Below are 23,096 nucleotides of genomic sequence, written 5' to 3'. Positions count from 1 at the left end.
TTCGTACAGCGTGGGTGAAGAAGCCGGTCACTGATGGAGCTTTCCAGGGCTCTTACCGTCTCATGTAGGGGGTGGGAGACATTGTCCATTGCTGCACAAAGTGAGAATTTTATTTTCTTTGGTCAGGATATGTACAGTCAGTCTAGATTGTGTTTACAAGGCTGACAATTAATACTGAACAAACAATAACTCAAACTATAAATTATGAAAGAGCTGCAGCATCTGAAACCAACCACAATGAACATTTGAAAGATAAACAGTACCACAGTTCTTCAGTTTCAGCTTCAGACTTTGTCTTTTATGTATTGTGATTGGTTCTCTCAACCCACCATGTATTTTTTATTAGTAAGTTGTTTTTTTGTTTTTTTGTTTTTTTAATCAATTACTGGGAATTTCAGGCGACCTCATTTGAATTCCAGGCAACCCCACATGGGGTCCCGACCCCAAGGCTGAAAAACAGTGGTCTATAATAAAAATTACATTCTTAAATCCTGTTCTTATTCCTCAAAATGAAACATATTGAAGCATTGAAAAAGTAAGGATGAATAGCTATGGTTTGTTATATTCATTCTCAAACAGTTGCTGTAATTTGTGCATAAAATGGTCAAACAGAGCCAGAGACTAAACTTACAAATAAGATGTTTAGAGCTAATACTGGTTTTAATTACTGCAGTTAGGCTGCATCTGTGTTGTGCAAAACCGCAAGATAAACAACCCTTCTAAAACTGACTGATTATATTTTGCTGTTAAATATCGAATTGTTTCTTCAATATGAGGATCTTAACTCCAAATTAGGAAGATTTCAGAAATGTATTGTCATTTTACCCTTCCAAAGCTCAAGTGTTATTCAGTATCCTGAGCAGGGACAAAGCAATTATTGCAACATTCACTTAAAAGAGGAAAAATGAAAGTAATTAAATAAGATTAAATCCATATGAAAATGAAAATAAGATTGTTGCATCAGAATTGTCAATCTATTGTGTTCACGCAAGTCCTGTTGTCCACTACAAGGGACTCAATAACTAAAATACATACATACATACACACACACACACACACACACACACACACACACACACACACACATATATATATATATATATATATATATATATATATATATATTTATATATTTATATATGCTTCTTTCTACCACAACACCTATATTACCTGACAAAAAAAGCTAAATATCAGGAGGCTGTATTAAACATTTATCATATTGTCTTTCCATTCCCTAAGATATGTTCATTATATTAATTTTGTTTTGCCAGCTGCCATGTCTACATGCTCTAAAGCAAAAACCAACATACAGCATCCAACTGTCTTTCCTATAGATATAAATGTGGATCATATGACCAGTGGACTGAAGCTCCTTAGACCCCTTACCTATGAACCAAGTGGATATTTTCCTCTTATCATCTGTAAAGTCAAATGCATTAAGTATGTTTCTCTACTCACTTGTCTCCTGTCATTATGGGATTGCTGCTTAACCTTTTTTTTAATCAACTGCCTTTACTTTTCCCATAAATTCCAAACATGTTCCTAGTGATAGACCATTCTTGGCCCCACTTGATACTGAAGGCTGCAGTTTTTTGTTTTGTTTTTTTAACAAATTTTAGTTAAGACAGTAATTTGCAAACCATACTAGAAAGACAATAATTCCATTTTAAACAAATCTTGGTATATACTAATTGATTTTGTTGCTTTTTTAATTTTATAAGGGATAATGTAGCCTAGTCAAATAAATTTTGGGTTCACACACGACAAATTTTAAATTTGGAAGTTTTTTTTATGTGTGTTTATGAATATGAAATATGAAACTTCCTCATAAAATAAAAAGATTAATTCTGAATTATATTTTAGAATTTGTGTGGTCCAAATGTATAATTAAATTCTTATCTGTAATTTCACTGGTGTTTGCTAAATTGGAAGAAATGTCATTTGTAAAATGGGTCCAAAATGAAAGAAAATAAGGGCGAATTTCTTGTCTTACTTTGAAAACCACACACACACACACACACACACACACACACACACACACACACACACACACACACACACACACACACACACACACAGGAAGTGTGAGGCTCTTGTACTGTGAACCTTGACGGCAGTGCTGATGCTCGGGGCTCGGGCTCTCGCAGCTCTGAAGGATGCAGCGGGGTGGATGGAGGAAGAGGAGGAGGTGAAAGACTGGAAGGCGGAGAACAGAATGAACGGGTCGGGGAAGAGGAAGGATGCGGATTACGGTTGCCCGCCGATTACGATGTCTACCGACGACGGCTGTGGTCGTTTGACATGATGATGTGCCGCGGAAACAACAGGCCCGAGGTTTGTTGATAGGTGAACCGAGGAGGGAGGGCCTGCAAGTTTAACCCGTCCCTTCAATTATCCGTGACACCGAGGAATGCCGGTTGTGATAACGATTATTTCGACTGTAGTAGCGGTCTTACTGGTGTCTTGTCTGCGGTGACCCTGTCCTTTGGTTTACGGTACAGCTGCCATCATGCTTTTAGCTGTCATTTTAGCATCCTCACCGACTGATCTCCGCTCGTGCGCTGCTGCTGCTGGCTGGATGTCAAACTGAACTGTAAAATCAAAAGAAACCAGCCAAAAAAAAATACCACAGTTTCGTTTCAACATGGAGGTGTTACAACCTCTCTGGCTGACAGCTCTTTTCATATGGACAACTTTATATCCGTTCTGCGGCGGTCAGCCCGCTCCGGACGCCGCGGGCCTGCCTACAGCAATTCGCGTGCCACTGCGGCAGGGCGCTCGCGCTGAGCAGCCGGCGCCGCTGCGTCGCGTCGCCTCAACGGTCAGTCTCGAGCGCGGTGTCACGGGGAGGGTCGGTGCACGCAGGCGAAGAGGAGTGACAGCAAGCGGTATCAGTTTCGTGGACATGATTGATAACCTGCGTGGGAAGTCCGGCCAAGGGTACTACGTGGAGATGGCCGTGGGCTCTCCTCCACAGAAGGTAACACGCTTTTTTTTGTCCCTAGAAGATACATCATTGGTATGATGACATGGTCCCACGGGCCTATTATTATTGGCCAATAAATGTGCACGAGTTTCCTTTAGCCATTAGAAAAGACAACCTTCATATCCAGAATAAGTAAAACCAGCCGATATTCAGATAAATAAATGATGTCTTTGGTCTGAATTTCACTTTAACATATTTAGGTTATAAAATAGCCTATAGCCTACACGTTTAACATAAACGTACTAATGAAATGGAATGCTTTTTTTTAGTTAAGGGCAAAAAACCCACACCTGCATCTTATTACTCATTACCTCTGCCTTCTTTGGCGGAGGTAATGAGTAATAAGATGTATCTTTCCATTGGGGTTTGTCTGTCTGTCTGTCTGTCAGCAAGATAACTCAAATTTTCAGGAAATGTTGATACTGGCACAAGGAACAAATGATAAAATTTTGGTGGTGATTGGGGGGGGGGCGCTGAACTGCCTTGGCGGAGGTCTGCGCTCTCCAAGTGCTTTTCTAGTTTAACAAATGAAATTTTGTGAAACTGCTTACATATGTGTAGCTCAAACCTTATTTGTTAAAAATCATTGCCTTTATTAATGCTATATTATTCTTATTGGTTTTCTGTATGACTGATGTACAAATATGCATCACACTAGATTTTATATATCCAAACAATGAAGATTTTACATGCTTCATATTTTTTGAGTCAAATATTGACCTGTCAAACAGAATGCTATGAGATACTGATGTGAGATTTGCATTCATTGGTATATTGATGGGGTTTACCATCTCTTATATGTGGCAGAATGATATTTTGCACATTTGCTGGAACTTCTTAATTTTAAAATTAGTAAATGTGTAAGATGTAAAATTTCTTTTTGATTGTGAATTTATCTTAGCCCTCTATATGTGTTCATACCCATCATTTTGTAAACAACCAATTTGGCTATAACATTAAAATAGTATAAGATGTCAATTTTGATTAGAAGTTGAGTTTATCATTTGTTATACGCTCTCCTAACTCTCATAGCGTTAATATGAAACTGTATTTTGATCGTAACACAAGGTAACGCTGTATAGTGCAAAAGGGCGATAAACATGCATATGAAATCCGTTTAAAAAATATATTTTCTGTTTATCCCATGCTGTTGATGACCCTGCAGTGACAGATGGCCTGTGTATTTGTGTGTCAGAGAGAGAGAGAGAAAAGACCAAATGATACAGACAGATAATGGAACCATTAATTCTGTGGAGTGAGGAGTGCCAGCTGGGTGCAGCTGCAGTGTACAGGCTGGCACACAGAGGGTGATGGGTAGAGGGAGAAGGGAAAAGTGATGAGGTGGTAGAGGAGAAGGAGAGGGATGAGGGAAAAGAGAGAGTGAGCTATGGAAGCAAACTGAGGAGAGTGAACAAGAAAGATGGAAAGAGGTACAGAGCCTGGCTAAAAAACTAGCAAATAGCTAAGACCCTTCTATCAGATAACTACTGCAGTGATTAATATGTTTCAGTAGCAACAAGGTATTTAAATCTAACAGACCATGAGGTAGATTCCTGTTTCTTAAACAACGATACCAGAAAACATATCCTGTATGACTGGAAAAGTTGTAACGCTGTTTGAGAGGGGTCAAATTATTGACCTGCATCAAGTGAAGAACAACACCTAAGGAGATGCTGAAAGTAGTGAAATTAGGTTATTAGAAATTGTCCAATGCATTATTAACACTTGTAAAGACAAGAAGGAAGGTGTGATCACTTAAACTTTTTGTGAAATCACATCATTAAAAGTCAACGTAACAACTCATAGTTATATGTAGTTAGGGAAAGTCTGAGCATATCCACACACACAATGTGAAGATAATTCAAGGGATTGGGACTAACAACTGTGTAGTTTTAAGAAAACATAATTTCTTCAACAACCAGTACTTTTATTAGAGAGCATAAAGATAAGACTGTGTTTCAATGAAAAAAGTCATGTGGTCGGATGAGTCCAGATTGACCCTGTTCCAGAGTGATAGGGTTAGAAGAGAGGTGGATGAAGTGATTACCCATCATGCCTCGTACCTATAGTACAAGCCTGTGGGGGCAGTGTTATGATCTGGGGTCGCCTTAATTGGTCAGGTCTAGGTTCATTGAAGTCCATAAAATGAGGTCAGCTGAACCTGAATATACCGAATGACCAGATGTGAACATTAGTGGATTTTTTTCTTTCCTACTGACACAGACAATACCAGGTTGAAGATAACAGGATTCATCAGGATCACATTGTGAAAGCACATGAGACATCATTTACACCCATGGATGGGACACCACATAGTTTAGACCTGAATCCTGATTGAGAATCTAGCGCATATGGTGGAGAAGACTTTATCCCATCATTTGTACAAGATCTTGGCCAGAAAATTCATGCAATAATGGACGGAAATTAAATTGCTGAAAAGATTTCCATTATGAACACATACTGAATTCAAAGATAAAGGCCATCCAGTGAAATAATGGAGCGTGGGACTATATTTGGCCAGGCTGCGTATAGGTGAACTTTTTTTTTTACAGCAGTTTTAACAAAAAGAAAATTATATCACATCACAGTACAAATCCTTATATTTTCCAGTTTATATGCATTTTATACACTCAAAGCAATTTAATAACGTACCGAGGCCACACTGTGATTTTGAATTATGTTCTTTCTTTACACTCTTTAGATTTATGTTTCATCATCCTGGCATTTTACGACTCAAGGCAGTTTTACAACATAAAAAACAAACCTAGGTACCACAACCAGCAGCATGATTTGGTGAAAACGTCATATTGGAATTATTTTGTGCAGTTGCACTTATTGCGATTTCAGCCTGCTTGCTTAGTTACCAAAGAAAATGACCAAATTACTCATTTAGAAACATCAAGTCAAACTTACAGACTTACAGACATACAGTAAATATAAGAACTTATAATTGAATGAAAATAAATTAACCCAAAAAGCCCCAAACAGCCACCAGTGACCAATACCATCTACTGATCTAAAATGTTTAATACCTGTCAATCCACTAATCCTGTCAATAAATGCAGTTTGTCATCTTTTCATGGTCGTCAGATATAACTCATCTGGATGTTCAGAGGCTCCGTAGTGAACATGGAATTACCATCAACATTGATTCACCAGTAAAACCCATGGAGTTTGATCAATGACAGTGGATGGAGACACTTGATTTTTGCTTAGTTAATGTTATATATTGTTGAAAAAGTGACGTTGCCTTCATTTTTCTCTGTTTCTGATATCATGATAATCAACTTTAATCTGAGCTTTTATGAACATCTACATGATCAGTGAATTAAATATAAGAAAATACCTGATTTTCATTGAAAACATGTAAAATACAGAGGATGATATTACAATAAATGGTGATAGATAACTTAAAAAAGGTTAAATACGAAGAAAAATTCATTTGGGAACTGCCAAAAAAGTAGCACTGGGTCTTTATGGGTTAAATGACATGAAAATACTAATGTCATCTGTAATTAGATCACCCTAAATCTTCCTTAGGTTGGATGTTTAGATTGCAGTCTTTTGTGATTCTATAATTGCACAGATTGAAAGTGTAATTCAACTAATTGTGCAGTAATATGAAAAGCTGTTTGTGGATGCACTGATATTGAGGAGATTTACTTGTTAGGTATTGAAATTTGGTATCGACTGACTAGACTTTTCTGATACTTAACAGTGTCTAAGCAAGCTGTTTAGTGTCTAAAAACATCTATGTTGGAGATCCATCCTTATTTATGACAGAAATGAGCCCAAGGATGTGTTGGACCCTGGACTATTAAGGATGCCATAGTTCTTAAATTTTAAATAGGTGTTTGATTTTACATTAATTATGATGAATAACTATGCACATTATGATTTGAGAAACTAGTCAAAGAGGTGAACACCACAAAGCTCAAAAGTAACATTGGTGAGGTATCCAAATATAGGAAGTATTCCATCTCTTTGGATGTTGCTCTCAAAGTGCACAAGTGGGCAGTCTAGACTGTGTTAAGAAATGGGTAAAAGTTTTACTGTTCTGCGCCTGCTTTGCAATTTAATGGACTTTTCCTTGGCATATAACCCACTACGCCATCAAATTTAATGAAAGTCTCTGCAAACAACCGCAAAAAACATATCCTTGGCAGAGGAAAAATGACTTTCGCTAGTCTCATCCAGGATAATTTCACTAAATATGAACTGGGAATACAGACAGTTTGACCATGGCGTATTGCTGCTGTTACTGTCTTCTAAAGCTATTTCTCTTGTTATGATTGTATATCTTTAAAAGCTGTTGTACTGTTTCTGATATTACTGTACTGTTTCTGATATTATGATGATCTGTTTGTAAAGTTTGTTTCTTTTGTTTTTCAGATTTAATTGATTATCACACGATGCCTTTAAAATATTTGCAGTATGAAGAAACAAAGCATTCTGATCAGTGATCAATTTTTTAGATGGTGTTTAAGATCTTAGAAGTCCTTAAACCCCACTAAAAATGTATAGGTTAATTTATCAGTCCATACACAAAATACACTGAAATGACCCTGTGAAAGTGGGACTGTTTCAAAGAACTGCATGATTGAGAGATTAAGTAAGGAAAAACATGGTCTCAGATTTTAATCATAACAGCCTTGGAAGTGATAAAATACCCCTCATTTTTCTTGAGATGTCTGTTATGGATATGACCTTAAGTCATTTACAATTACAATCAGATTCACTCCTGTTTGTTATGGCAACCAGGAGATAGTTTCTACTCCACAGACATGAGGGAAGGGCAAAGAATGGCTAGAACAGACAGACACTCATCTATCTGTCTTCCTGTGAGGACAGGAAGACACACACACACACACACACACACACACACACACACACACACACTTACAGAGAACAGGGAAAGACATGAGGTATGTGTGTCAGGATGCAGATTTTTCTGTGTCAGTGCATTTTATTGAGAACAAGACCAGGTGACTCAGAGCATATGCGCCTGTAAACATGAACCAGCTTTATTCTGTCTGGTCAGCATATATCTTTCCCAGGTTGGAAGATTGAGCGTACATAGGCTTATAACTGATGGTATTGCAGTGTTGTAAGTGCAGGCATGTCTGTGTATCAGGGACACACACACTGACATGTATCAGTGTGTGTGTCAGGCAGACTGTATTTATTCTGGGCTTTCAGTGCCCAGCCCTTGAGACAGTAGCACGTCTCTGGATATTTAAAGAGCCAATCCATTATTGAACAACCTGCTTTAGCTCTATGGCTGCCTGACAGCTTGTCTTTTTAAGTGTTTGTGTCCCCTTTCTTTTTTATTATTTTCTGTTATTCATTTTTCTATATTGAGCTTTCGCTTCTTTCCAGATAGGAGTATTTTGACATAAGCCAGCTTGCAACAAAATGTCACCTTCCTAAAATAATGAAAGTAATTTTTTCAAAATCTTCAGGGAATACAAAAAACTTAACCAGAAATTGCGTATTTTATGATTTAAGCTAAAAAGTCATTTTTGTGAACAAATGACTTGCGCAGTTCTTTAAGAAGGTGACGAAAATGTATTAATTGTATTAATTATGCAATACAGTACACACACAAACAGTTTGTGTAAAGTTGAAAGTATGCAATTTCAAATTGTGCAAATGCAAGAGTCATAGATTCATTGAAAGAATACATGTCTAAAGAAGCATTTGTTTATAAGGCACTAGTGTATGTGCATGAAACATTTTGTGAATGTCGTACCTTGTGCTCCATTCACACATCTAACTGTTTTGACTGATTATGCAAAATATGATACTCGCATAGAGATGCAGACAAGAGAGGAAGAGATGAGGGGGAGAGGGAGTAGAATGGGCAACCTGAGAGGACTGAAGGGTTAGTGTGGAGACGGAGAGGGCACAGACAAGGACACCAAGGGCAACAGGAAGCAGCAGGGGACATATACATACAGACTATATAGAGGGATCTCTATAAACTATTAATAACAAATGCTTGCTTTTGATGCAAAAGTCTTCTATTGTACATGGAAAAACACACACATCATTACTGATGTGTTACTAATTCATTAAATTATTATTATTATTATTATTATTATTATTATTATTATTATTATTATTATCAATAATAATAATAATAATAATAATAATAACAACACTTTAGCTACACTGTTTTTCACCTCAGTAGTGAAATTGTTTAAAAGAGGATTTTTGTCTCCAAGGGAGCAAAGGTTGAGACTAAACCATAACTTAATCAATTTTATAGTGTAACCTCAGCATCAGTTTCACAAACCTATTGATTTCTGTGAAATGTACTGCAGGCAGTATTTATTTAATACAGAAGCTCTCTTCTCTTTTTGTCTTTGCCTTTTCTGCTCTTTAGCTGAACATCTTGGTGGATACTGGAAGCAGCAATTTTGCTGTTGGTGCAGCTGCTCATCCCTTCCTACGCAGATATTACCACCGTTCACTGTGAGTACTGACACAATTATGGGTCAAATAATAGGGGTCAACAGGGTGGACAATGATACCGATTATTAGCAATTAAAGAAAAAGATTACTAAAATTTATTTATAAAACAAATAAACTGTCTGTCGGTCTGTCTGTCTGTCTGTCTGTCTGTCTGTCTGTCTGTCTGTCTGTCTGTCTGTCTGTCTGTCTGTCTGTCTATCTATCTATCTATCTATCTATCTATCTATCTATCTATCTATCTATCTATCTATCTATCTATCTATCTATCTATCTTTATATAGGATGTTATGTAAAAATACATTCAGCATCATTAAAATGCTGAATGTAGGATTTGATAGTCAGACAGGGAGATTATCAGTGCATCCCTAACATATACACTCTATTCTAGTGGATATGACCAAAGATATTACCATAATATAAATCTTTGTCTCGGGTAGCATTGATATTTATAACAAGACATGTTAATTCATTATTTTGTAGTGTAAATGTTGATTTGTGGATCCCAGTTATGGTTTGAATTTAGTCTTTACACTATTCTTAATAGTCAGAACATGAAATTCTCTGCAGCAAAACAGCAGCTAGAACAAGCCAGCCATCCAGTTTACCTGTAAACAGTGCAGTGTTCTGGTACAAACAGTTCAGCATCTTCTTACTGTTTGTTCTTCTTATTCTTTGTGGGTTAAGCAGGCTAGTTTAGGGGTGCAACAGTTCAGGTAGCCCAGTGATTGGACATTAAATTGCAGGGGTGGGCTTTCGCCTACCTGGACAGGCACACACACTGCAGTCCATAAGGGCGGATTCTCCCATGCAGGGTGGACTGAACGATTCAGTAATTTCTCAAGTACTGTTACATCTGTAGACTAGATGCTACACTGCTGTACTACCACCCTATACTGGCCACAAGCTTTCAGGTGCAATCTAAACACTGAACTTATCCTAAAGATTGATCAAACACTTGTTCTATTTATATTGAGAGAAATCATATTTTGATTATTACCATTACTGTTTTTGTTTCAGTTAGCCATACTATATAATGTTAAAAAGGAGTTTTTGGATATCGTAGTAGTCTGTCAGCAGAAAATCACTTCACTAACAACATCAGTTGCTCTGCTGACTTATTGTAATAGTTTTATTTTTTGACATACACTGTAGTTACGTATGTATTTCATCTTTTTTCGTCAGCTCCAGCTCATACCATGACCTCGGCAGGAGTGTGTATGTGCCCTACACTCAGGGCCGCTGGGAAGGTGAGCTGGGCACTGATCTGGTCTCTGTTCCACATGGTCCCAATGCTACACTGCGAGCCAACATAGCTGCAATCACCCAATCAGATCGCTTCTTCATCAATGGATCCAACTGGGAGGGGATTCTGGGTCTGGCCTATGCCGACATAGCACGGGTAAGAGGAGAGTTATGACTTTATCCCAATGAAATCTGAAAAAATAGACTGTGAAGTATATGTAACTGGATTTAACTAAGCAAATAGCTATGGTAGTAGATTTATTGGCTGTTATTACAAGGATTGAGATGTTGAAACAGCAACAAGTTATTGAACCCTAACTGATGCAATGAATAACCTCTAATTTCTTAAACAATTAATTTGCTAGAGAGTATAAAGATTGGACAATTCATCAGGCTTGTGAAAGTGTGGTTCAGGGAGCATGAGACCTTTTCACATATGGATTGACCACCGCTGACTACAGATCTGAACCTGCTGGAGAAGACTTCATACAGTGGTCCAACTCTCCTGTCATTGACACAAGATCCTGTTCAAAAATCAATGAAACAATGAACAGTTTATTACAACGCTAGACAAGCATGACATGGTTTATAGAATACCAAAGTGACCGGTAGTCAAAGCTAAATGAAATGGCTGAGAACAGTTCTTAACCATTTTATCAGTCTTATGTATATATTTATGTTTTTTTTCTACCTGACATACAGGGGTTGGACAAAATAATGGAAACACCTTAAAAAATCAACAAAATATAATTTAATATGGTGTAGGTCCGCCTTTTGCGGCAATTACAGCCTCAATTCTCCGAGGTATTGATTCATACAACTTGTGAATTGTTTCCAAAGGAATTTTAAGCCATTCCTCAGTTAGAATACCCTCCAACTCTTTTAGAGACGATGGCGGTGGAAATCGACGTCTTACTTGAATCTCTAAAACTGACCATAAATGCTCAATAATGTTGAGGTCTGGGGACTGTGCCGGCCATACGAGATGCTCAACTTCATTAGAATGTTCCTCATGCCCTTCTTTAACAATTCTAGCTGTATGGATTGGGGCATTATCATCTTGAGGTGAAGGTGTTTCCATTATTTTGTCCAAGCCCTATATTAGTTATTAATTAATTAGTTGTTTGTTTTCATAGTATGGTGTTGCTGCTATTTACTGTGGTCTTCCCCATGTAAATAAAGTAATACATGTGTTATTACTATTATTTTTGTGTCTTATTTTGGTCTGTAGCCTGATGAGACGTTGGAGCCTTTCTTCGACTCCTTGGTTCGTCAGACTTCTGTCCCCAACCTCTTCTCTCTCCAGCTCTGTGGGGCTGGATATACCCAAAACTACTCTTTGGGCAGCGCTACTGTTGGCGGCAGCATGGTGAATTAGGCACACATAATAAGTTCATCAAACACCCTAATTGTTGCCAGTATTTCTGATAATTGTTTTTTCTTTTAGATCATTGGCGGAGTGGATTCTTCATTGTATGTAGGAGAGCTCTGGTACACTCCGATCCGCAGGGAGTGGTATTATGAAGTTATCATTGTGCGCATTGAGGTGAATGGACAGGACCTCAATATGGACTGTAAAGAGGTAAGATCTGACAGCAAAGAACGAACAATTTGCCATGCGTACCTCACAATGGGTATGTGCAAAGTGAAAGTGAAACTTGACACAAGTTTCTAATTCCTGTATGTTTCCTGCTGTTATGAAGTTCATTAGCCTTTTCCCTACCTCCTAAGGCTTCACAAATTTTCATTTGAGGGGGCAGGATGTTTGTTTATGCCCCCCCCCCCCCCCAAATGGTCCCAAGGCCTATTATATATTATACATAAGTATAGTAAGTCTAATGCGACTGATGTTTTTTTGTATCAAACGTATGGTATGGCGGCAAGGATTTTACAAGATCAACCTTACCAGTGGAAGGTACACCACAAGAGGACAGTATCACCACTGATTTACTGGACAGACTCTAATTCATAAGATCCTTATTTGTTTCAATGCAATATCGATTAAGTTAGGGATATGTCTGTAACAATAACAATTTTGCTTAAATATGGAAGAGATTTTTTTTTGTTTTGTTTTGTTTTTTTTTAATTACGCTGCTAATCATAGAAGGAGCTCCTAACCTGGTGTATTATTAAAAAATACTAGCACACTGACCCATGGGGATATCTAGGGATATAAGTTAATAAATGCATTGTTCCTGTTTTTAACTTCATTTCCTGTCATGCAGCATGGTACTGCACTTCAGGTCAACCGAGCTACATGATTATAAGGCTTTTGTATTCCGAAATACCCAATATCTCCCAAAATATTGCCCCTATCAACTTGCCAAGATATTTAATGTGGAGATGGCACTATTCCTCAACTCTAGATACCAAATTGGCCAGTTAAAAATTTATCAATTTCTCAGAACTGTGCAGATACACACACACACACACACATACACACACTACAGCAGTTAAGTTAAAGTTCAAGCTTTTTCTCACCCATAGGGAAAGGTCTATATTAAATAGGTAGCTATGGGGTGTGTGTATGGGAGTGTGTTAAACAATTTGAAATTGTTCAAATGAATATCCATTTAATTTTTTTAAACAATCCCTATAGAGAACCAAAGTCTCACCACTCCCACCCCACTGGACTTTGTAAAAAAAAAAAAATATATGAACGTCAGTCAATGACAAGAAACAAATAATATATTGTTTCTGATAGAACTGTGCCACCATTTACACATATGATTTTTGTCAGTCTAAAAGATAATTGCACAAAACAAGAAAGCTGTGGTATATGGCAAAGATCATAAAGAAACGCCTGTTGTTTTGTGTTCAGAAGGGCTGAAGGCTTCATCTCTTGTTGCACCATGATGAATGTCACCAACTTAAAAACAGACAGGCTTTATAATGTTTCTTTGTAAATTTAATTCAACATGCAGCTCAAATGCTTCAGACCTTCCTGTTGTTGAATGAGTTGAATCAGTCACTTCACTCATCAACATTCCAGCTTTGACTGTTATATTTTTTAGCACAATGCATGCTTAAGGGATGACTGAATCTTCAGTCACCTAAAGTAGGTTTCTCAGTGTCTACAGGATCAGCAAATCGTTCCATTTCCATATGGAGAAAAAAAAGGAAGACTACACATTTGACACTGCGAAAACATCATTGTGTGCTTTTTAGAAATTTGAGATGTCTTTAAAACACTAATATGATGGTTTTTGTGTGTTTCACATGAACACAGGATGCATTTGTATTCTGATTCCTAAAAGAATGTGGACATATGCAAACATCTCTATATGGTGGTCTGACTTATTGGATCTCAGTGTGTCCTGAATACAGTCACTCCTGGCATTAGAGTTTTCTGTTTGTGTTCAGATCACTCAGGATACGTGTTAATGCATGTTAGGGTTAAGGCTATGCATACATCCATTTGTATGATCTGTTTTTATTTGTTTTAAATTGTTGATTGATCCCAATGACAAATAATAAGTGTATAATATTTCTTATTATGGATATATTTTACAGTACAACTATGACAAGAGCATAGTGGACAGTGGCACCACCAACCTTCGGCTGCCTAGAAAAGTTTTCCAGGCTGCAGTCAAGGCGATTGAAGCAGCCTCTTCGGTCAGTGTCTGCTATAATTTACTTTTCTGTTAGCCCTGTGAGGCAACCTTGTTGTGATATTGGGCTCTACAAATAAACTGATTGAAATTGAATTGAATTGTTATTTACAGTGTGTACATTTTTCTCAGACTTATGTAGTCAAATGACAAATTGCTGAAGTTGTTTTCCTCTCCATTGCATTATTGCCTACTTACCTGCCTCACGATGCTGAAATGTCATGAGGCAGTACAGGAAGGAAAGAGTGACTGTCCTCCTGACCCTGTTTTTCAGACAGAACAGTTTCCCTCTGGGTTCTGGCTAGGAGAGCAGCTGGTATGTTGGCAGGCTGGCACTACACCCTGGCACATCTTCCCAGTCATCTCTCTCTACCTGATGAGTGAAAACCGCAACCAGTCCTTCCGAATCTCTATCCTGCCCCAGGTAATTTCAATAGGATTATCATTCTAAAGTTAGGGACGAATGTTTGAATATGATTTGTCCCTGAACAATATGTAAAAGTATTTTATTTAAAAGCCTTGCTTCCGTCTAAGAAAAATACTTCGTATTAAATAATAATACGAGTTTGTTGCATTTTTCTAACAAAATCATTCAATCTATTTATGTACAGATATGATCAATTTCTGATGTCCACTCAATGTTTGTCACGGATGCCTGTCCACATCACACCTGTATGTTAGAAAAGTAAAGCCATCACATTTTGTGTGTGTATGTGTGTATATATATGCCTTTACACACACATAAACTTTAATGGCATTCCTTTCACTATCTGCACGGTTTAATATGGAGTTGGCCTTTGCATCTATGACAGCTTCAACTTTTCTGGGAAGGCTTTCCATGAGGTTTAGGAGTTTCTTTAATGTGATTTTTTTACCATTCCTCTAGAAGCACATTTGTGAGATCAGGCACTGATGTTGGACAAAAAAAAGTCCTGGTTTGTGTTCTCCCCTCTCCTTCATCCCAAAGGGGTTCTGTCTGGTTGAGTTCAGGACTCTGTGTAGGTCAGTCAAGTTCCTCCACAGAAAACTCACCTATCCATGTCTTTGTGGAACTTGGTTTGTGCAGTGGTGTACAATCCTGTTGAAACAGAAAGGGGCCATCCTCAAATTGTTCCCAAAAAGTTTAACACATGAAATTGTCCAAAATAACCATAGTATGTTGAAGCTTTCAAAGTTCCTTTCACTGGAACTAAGGGGCCAAACCCAACCCCTTTAAAACAGCCCCACATAATCCAAACTTTACACTTGGCACAATGCAGTCATGCAAATACCATTCTCCTGGCACCTGCCAAGTACAACTCGTCCATCAGAGCGTGGTCTGTCTCTCCAGAGAATAGTCCCCAACCGCTTTAGGTGGCACACACTACGCCACTGGATCCGAGGCTTTGTGTTGCCCTTGGTGATGTAAAGCTTGGATGTAGCTGCTCAGCCATAATACCCCATTACGTTAAGCTCTCTACACACTGTTCTTTGGCTAATATGAAAGCCACGTCAAGTTTGGACGTCTGAACCTGTTGACTCTGCAGAAAGTTGGCGATTTCTGCACACTGTTCAGCTCAGCCTCTGCCGCCTCGGCTCTGGTACTTTATGTAGTCTACCATTTTGCTGCTGAGTTGCTGTTGTTTCAAACTGCCTCTACTTTGTTATAATACCACTTAGAGTTGAGTGTGAAATATTTAGTAGTGAGGAAATTCCATGAGTGAACTTATTGCACAGTTGGCATCACGTCACGATGCTTGTATTCACTGAGCTCCTGAGAGTCAACTCATTCTTTCACAAATGTTTGCAAAAGCAGTCTGCATGCCTAGGTGCCTGGTTTTATACACCTGTGGCCAAATTCAATGATTTGGAGAGATGTCCCAATACTTTTGGCACTATATATATACAGGGTGGGGAAGCAAAATTTACAATGAACATTTAGTTGTTTTTTCTCAGCAGGCACTACGTCAGTTGTTTTGAAACCAAACATATATTGATGTCATAATCATACCTAACACTATTATCCATACCTTTTCAGAAACTTTTGCCCATATGAGTAATCAGGAAAGCAAACGTCAAAGAGTGTGTGATTTGCTGAATGCACTCGTCACACCAAAGGAGATTTCAAAAATAGTTGGAGTGTCCATAAAGACTGTTTATAATGGAAAGAAGAGAATGACTATGAGCAAAACTATTACGAGAAAGTCTGGAAGATACTATTAAAGAAGAATGGGAGAAGTTGTCACCCCAATATTTGAGGAACACTTGCACAAGTTTCAGGAAGCGTGTGAAGGCAGTTATTGAGAAAGGAGGACACATAGAATAAAAACATTTTCTATTATGTCAATTTTCTTGTGGCAAATAAATTCTCATGACTTTCAATAAACTAATTGGTCATACACTGTCTTTCAATCCCTGCCTCAAAATATTGTAAATTTTGCTTCCCCACCCTGTATATATATATATTTGTGTGTGTGTAACTAACGAGATGAAAGTAGTGAAATTAAACTTCTATGGTGTTAAAGCATCACTTTAGTTTTTTTTGTCATGTAAATGGAATTTTTATGAATAAGTCCACTGAATAAGTGCTTAGTTTTGCTTTCCTGTGCATTCCTACAGGATCATTTCCATCAGAATTCACCCTATCCTTCAGCTATTTTAATCCTCAATAAATTAAAACTTAGCAAGGTACCAGAAGGAAACAATACTGACCACATTTCAAAGAGAACTACTTTCCCTTTCAATGGCTGTAGCTTTGAAACACTTTCTAAAGCTTTTCATAAAATTCTGAAAAGTCATTAAAGGGGTTTAATTCAGTGCCAACTAGTGTGGCCTTGATGTTGGTGGAATGAATATATGATTTGACATTGAGATTTAGAACAGAGGTTCAGCGCTGTAAACCTGATGGAGGCTTGTGATCTCTGTGCCAGCAACAAAATGGAACAGAGTAGAGATTTTACCTTTTTTTACATTCCTAATTAATTCCTACAGCTACAGTTATAACGTTATCAAACTGAAAGCACCATTTATTGTATTCTGTCGACCAGCTGTATACAATAAATGAAGCTGTAAAGGCCAACTGAGAGAGAATGTGACAGTGCTCTTTGGTGGACAAACTATATGATGGAAACTTTCTTTGAAAAGTTTTCTGAACCACAGCTTTGCCATTTCTGTTCTGATATATGTGTAAAAGAACAGCCAACATATGCCAATTACAATATGCATGCTTAGTTCAAATCCTCAAATATGGTGGATGCTGATGAGTTAGAAATTGCACATGTAACCCTATTTCTTGACCTTTCTTCCTCTGTGCAGCAATACCTGAGGCCAGTTGAGGATGTAGCCTCAGCCCAGGAGGACTGCTATAAGTTTGCAGTCTCCCAATCTAGTACTGGGACAGTGATGGGGGCTGTCATCATGGAAGGCTTTTATGTTGTTTTCGACCGTGAGAAGAAACGAATCGGCTTTGCTGTCAGCACTTGCCATGGTGAGGAACAGGAACAGGGATGAGGAATATCTATCATTCCATGTATAAGTCTTTAGAAAGTCTAAAATCCAATCCTGAATTTTGAGCCTTAAAATTACTTTAACTTTTGAAATTTTGATTGGTTTTAATGGATTACACTTCGTGTTTGGTTGAAGCCTATGGAATGTGATGGATTTGAAGCCTGCTGCACCTTGTACAAGACAGTGCTCTAGTTAGGTACATGGGAGTTTCATGGAAAGTCCAAAAATTCTTACAGGACCTGAAATAGGTTCCAAATTACCCTCATGATGGTCTTAAGAAGTCTTAAATTCAGTAGAAACGCCACATTGTAAGAAATTTGGCTTGGGCTTCCACTAATGCTGTCTCTGTTAAACATTAAGAAACATTCTGCTCACATAAAATAAGTGTTAAGGCAACTAAAGGGAACAAAGAAGAGCATATCTAAAATATAGTAAACAAAAATACTGATGAAAAGAGATAGCAACACATGCACCCATGCAATTGTAAGTGTCAGAAATATCTAGAAGTGTTTTCCAAAGCCCAAGATGATGTTTTCCAATGTCTTGTTTGATTCACAACTCAAAGATATTTAATTTCCTGCCATAAGGATTAAAAAACCACACTTGAAATTTACTTGCTGCAACTCTAGTCCAATGTGTAAGAAGTACTTGGAACTAAAGCAGCCTCTATAGGGGAAAATGAGGCCAGGGGTAGTCAGTGGGTTACAATCAGCAACTTCAATATTCCACCCCTAAACATTACATACTGAAACTTGAATATAGCCCATTTTTGTGTGTTAAACTACAATGTCATTCTTTTGTTTTTAGTGCATGATGAGTTTCGTACAGCCTCTGTGGAGGGCCCATTCCATGGTGTGGACCTGGAGGACTGCGGCTATAACATTCCCCAGACTGATGAGTCTACTCTTATGACGATCGCCTACATCATGGCGGGTATCTGTGCTCTCTTCATGCTGCCGCTGTGTCTCATGGTGTGCCAGTGGCGTTTTGCCCGCTGCCTCCACCCACATGGGGACTTTGCTGATGACATATCGCTACTTAAGTGAAAGGGTAGAGGAGGGAGTTAAAAGTTGTTATAGACATGTTTACTTAAAACACAGAACAAAGATGGATTATGGGAAGAAAAGCATAGTGTGTGTGCAATGTCACAAAATACTGGTGCTGTGAAAAAAGAAGATGCTTTTTTTCAGGTATATATTATACAGTGGACAGAAATGACAGCCGTACAGTGGAATCATGGCCAGATTAGCTGCTGTCAAAGGTGATAGGAGGATAACAAGAGCCATCATTTTGTATGAATGACAGAAACCTTGTGACATCACTGTCAGCTGTGCCTATGTACATTAAAGACCCTGTGTGGACGAGCATAGGTGCAGCAGCAGAAGTGGAACACCAAGTAAAATGCAAAATAAAACATTCTGCTCTGCAGCCTGCTCACAGTTATAAATTATGGATAAATAGCCCACTACGATGGATTGGATTTGAAATGTTGAAGGTTATGTCTATGTAAGAAAAAAATGTGGTGCAAACATTTCACAGATATGGAAAAATGAAAACTTAAGTCTAAATATGAGATGGAACTCCATCTGTATGAGTCACTTACGTGGAATTATGGTTATGTGTGTATGTGTGTATGTCTGTTGTTGTGGTTAATGAGTAAATGAAACAAGTATGATAAATGTGAGCATGCCTGTTTGTGCGGACAACTGTAATATAAGGGAAATGTATACTGAAAGTTTATGAAAATGAAAAGATAAGTCTGAACTACGAAAGTCTAAACTACTGAGTATGAGTATATGAACCAGGTGTGCTTATGACACATGGTGTAAATCAAGAATAAAAAGGCTAATTTGGTGAAATATCAGATTAACAGAAAATACTATATACAGTTTTACTTGATGTGAAACTGAGACTACTGAACATAGTCAATATCAGATGTCACTTGTATTGATAGCTTAACTGTATCTATTGTACATTAAATCTTTGCATTCCAGAACTTCTATTTGCGCAGGCACAGACACACACATTGCTTATCCTTGACAACTACTACCGTCTGATTATTTACACATGTAACACATTACATTTTAATGAACCAAGATGCAATAGGGCTTCTTTCACAAACACAGAAACAGCCTAACTCACTACATCCTTTAATGGGACCATAATCTTTGTCAAGAAAACAAACCCAAAGTATGTTATGTGCTTAAGAACACAATGTATGTCAACAAGAGACCTTTGGTGTTGACTCTCAGCAAGCTGTAAATATATCAACTCAAAAGTGTATATTTATCTGTGAGGCCAGGCTGGCAACACCAATAAAGTAATTATTGTAACTCTTACATGTTTGTGACTTTTGTTTCTTCATACATATTTACCAAGTGACTTGATGATTATAACCCCTGGTTTCCTCATTTACCAGTTGGTGCCAATGGTTATTATAGCAGACTGCTTCCATGGTAACAGAGGTCTAAGTTGTACATTAGCCTGATATAAGAGCCGTTAGCCTTTTAAGCTTAGAAAAGTAATATCAGCAACCTTAAGATTTTTGGGCAAACATCCAACATTTACTTATACTAAAATCTATATATATGCTGGATATCTAAGTGCAAAATCTAACATGCCTTCATGAAACTGACACCTGTGATGTGATCCTGGGAAAGAACTTCAACTGTTGGTGGCGCTGTTTTCATGTTTCATGATGAAATACACAAGGCACCAAATTGCATTGGATCTGGGATCAAATATAAACAAACATGAAACATATTTTAAATAAAATGGTGGGAATAAATTGGTGAGAAATAGACATATTTTTGTCAAGATTTAAAACTGAAATTAAAAAGTGTCTAGTGTCAAGAGTTATCAGAAAAGTAGTCCAACCAGACTAAAAAGTACATTTTTCTGGATAAAATTAAAGGAGTTAAGAGTTACTTTGTCAATATGAAGGAAAAAATGTTTTGATTTTACATACCACCACTGTGTTGAAATAATGACAATAATATACACTGAGCAGAATATAAATGTCCCATGTACAGTATTTGTGTAACACCAACGAAACACACAGCCCAAAATGAGCTCATCATGTCTTATAATTGTAAAACATGATCAATTCTCTTGATTTGTCAACAAACAGCCTTAACAATTTAGGCACTCCTTATGCCGGGGATAATAAAAGGACACCTCAAAATATCAAATTTCATTAGATGTCACCATGCCACAGATGTTGCAAATCATGCGGGAACATTCCATTGGCATGCTTGATGCAGGTATGTCCACCAGAGCTGTTGCTGTAAAGTTGAATGTTCAGTATTGAATGATGAGCAGACGGTGTGTTGCTCTACAGGAAGCCAAAGGTGGACGCATAAGATATTGAGTGGTGATTTCTTTCAATCGGCCCTATTTGAGGAGATTTTTTTTTTTTTAAATCATACAAGTTTTTTATTTCTTTGTCCAAAGGAATTTTTTAATACAAGTTTTTTTTAGGAGATTGTTTTTATACAAATTTATTTTCATTTCAGGGATACATTTATTTTTCAGATACTTCTTTTTAATAAATCTCGATCTTTTTTTTTCTTATAGTGGATAATTTTTTGGGCTGTTGCCCCTCTTGGCCACCCTAATCTACACAATGCCACTTTGGGAATCCCAGCTGTGTGGAAAACATCATGTATTATACTAGATGAGCTAAACAACTGCAAACTGGAAGCTCAAACATCACACATCATGAAAACTCGGAGCAGTTGCTTCTGCCTCTACTGAGACCCCATGTCAAACATGCACCAGACCCCTGCAGTTTGCATACAAACACCCTGGGGCGGATGATACTGGTGGTTAAGTGACGATTATGTCATGTTTTATTTTTAAAGTGTGTTCAACACAATCAAACCCTCCATATTCACACCCAAACTCCTTTGTTTCCTGGATCACAGACTATTTTATTTAATTTTTTCCATTCTTTGTTTATTTGGAAAAGTATACAATTCAATATCCACACATCAAATTTGAACGAAGATGTTAATCCAAGATTTTTAGTCAAATATAGAACAAATAAAACAAGAAAGAAAGAAAAGTGGGCAGGAGGAGAGGGCTGACTCCACTACTTCATCAACAAGATAAAACACACTAATGTGTGTATGTTTACATTAACCTAAACAGAAATGTATATCATATAAATGTTTTTACACAACTGATTATTGATTCACATCAATTATAGGTTTTACATAGTCTGTCCATTTTGACCAAATAGTGAAAAAAGATTCCCTTTGAACCATAGAACAAAATGTTAGTTTCTCCAGAAGTAAGATGTCCTGTATGATATCGATCCATTCTTCAGTTGTGGGTGCTTCAGGCTTTAACCATTTTCTAGTGATAGTCTTTTTACTTGCTGCCAAAAGTATTAACAACAGTTTTTTTTTTAATCTTTCAGAGTCCACTTATCACGTGAAATATCTCCTAAATACAGGGCTTCACATTTACAAGGAATTTTTTCTGTAAAAGTGTTATTTAAATGCTCACATAGCTGCTCCCAGAATGCTTTATTATTTGTTCCACAGAGTCTCCAACAGGTGTCTCCACTGCCCTAATGTGGATCACAGACTATTTGATAGGAAGCCCAATAGTTCATCAGGCTGGGGATCTGTATCTCTGGGACAGTAGTAATGAACAGCACTGGGGCTCCACAGGAGACTGTTCTGGGTCCCTTCCTATCCATGTTTTACACAGTAGATTTTAAGTACTCCAGTCCATTAGAAAAGGGGGAATGTAGGCACTTGACCAAACCCTCTGTGAGTGGAGCCACAAAAACTGCCTCCCACTGAACGCCTCTGTTAATGCTAAAATATTTTCTCTTAAATGTCATGAATTCATTGTGACCTCGCAACTGTCATTTCTGTTCAATAAGTATGAACTCATTGCAACCTTCTCTGTAACAGTCTCACCCCCGCACTTTCTACAAAAATACTTAGAGCAGTTCTCTCCTTTTGAGAGGAGTCTACAGGCACAGACACTCTTGCTCTTTTCCGACCACAAGTCTCATTTTGCCCCAGTCATGGGCAACCAAACATCCTGTTTTCAACGTCTCCAGAGGAACCAGGAAAAGACATGACAGCACATACATGACAGCACCTGTATCAGACCAATAATATAGCTCTGTGTTGTAATCATTCCATAAATGGGTAATGTACTTTTTTCCTGCATCTTTTCCTGTATAAGACGATGCACACACAATGTTCAGGGGGGAACTCTTACAGAGAAAGGGCGAAGCTCTGTCTGTACGAATTTTCACTTGTGTAAAGCAC

The 23,096-nt window shown here is 37.7% G+C and overlaps 1 protein-coding gene across 1 annotated transcript; it reads left to right on the top strand.

The window, feature by feature from the left end:
- The first annotated feature begins 2,087 nt into the window (after positions 1-2,087).
- On the top strand, positions 2,088-20,138 carry bace1 (beta-secretase 1). Its single transcript, XM_030152070.1, has 9 exons — positions 2,088-2,980; positions 9,375-9,463; positions 10,646-10,862; positions 11,937-12,074; positions 12,153-12,287; positions 14,219-14,320; positions 14,591-14,740; positions 17,611-17,782; positions 18,610-20,138. The coding sequence occupies exons 1-9, from the start codon at positions 2,645-2,647 to the stop codon at positions 18,846-18,848; spliced, it is 1,578 nt and encodes a 525-aa protein (XP_030007930.1). The 5' UTR covers positions 2,088-2,644; the 3' UTR covers positions 18,849-20,138.
- Positions 20,139-23,096: the final 2,958 nt, after the last annotated feature.

The sequence above is a fragment of the Sphaeramia orbicularis genome, chromosome 13 (genome assembly GCF_902148855.1).
Source record: "Sphaeramia orbicularis chromosome 13, fSphaOr1.1, whole genome shotgun sequence".
Lineage (NCBI taxonomy): Eukaryota > Metazoa > Chordata > Actinopteri > Kurtiformes > Apogonidae > Sphaeramia > Sphaeramia orbicularis.
Note: the sequence above shows the minus strand (reverse complement) of the source record. Positions and strands in the feature narration are given on the sequence as shown.

Coding starts and splice junctions, on each gene's coding strand:
- bace1 (XM_030152070.1), top strand. CDS start 2,645: ATGGAGGTGTTACAACCTCTCTGGCTGACAGCTCTTTTCATATGGACA. Junction 9,464..10,645: donor AGATATTACCACCGTTCACT/GTGAGTACTGAC, acceptor TTTTTTCGTCAG/CTCCAGCTCATACCATGACC. Junction 17,783..18,609: donor TGCTGTCAGCACTTGCCATG/GTGAGGAACAGG, acceptor TTTTGTTTTTAG/TGCATGATGAGTTTCGTACA.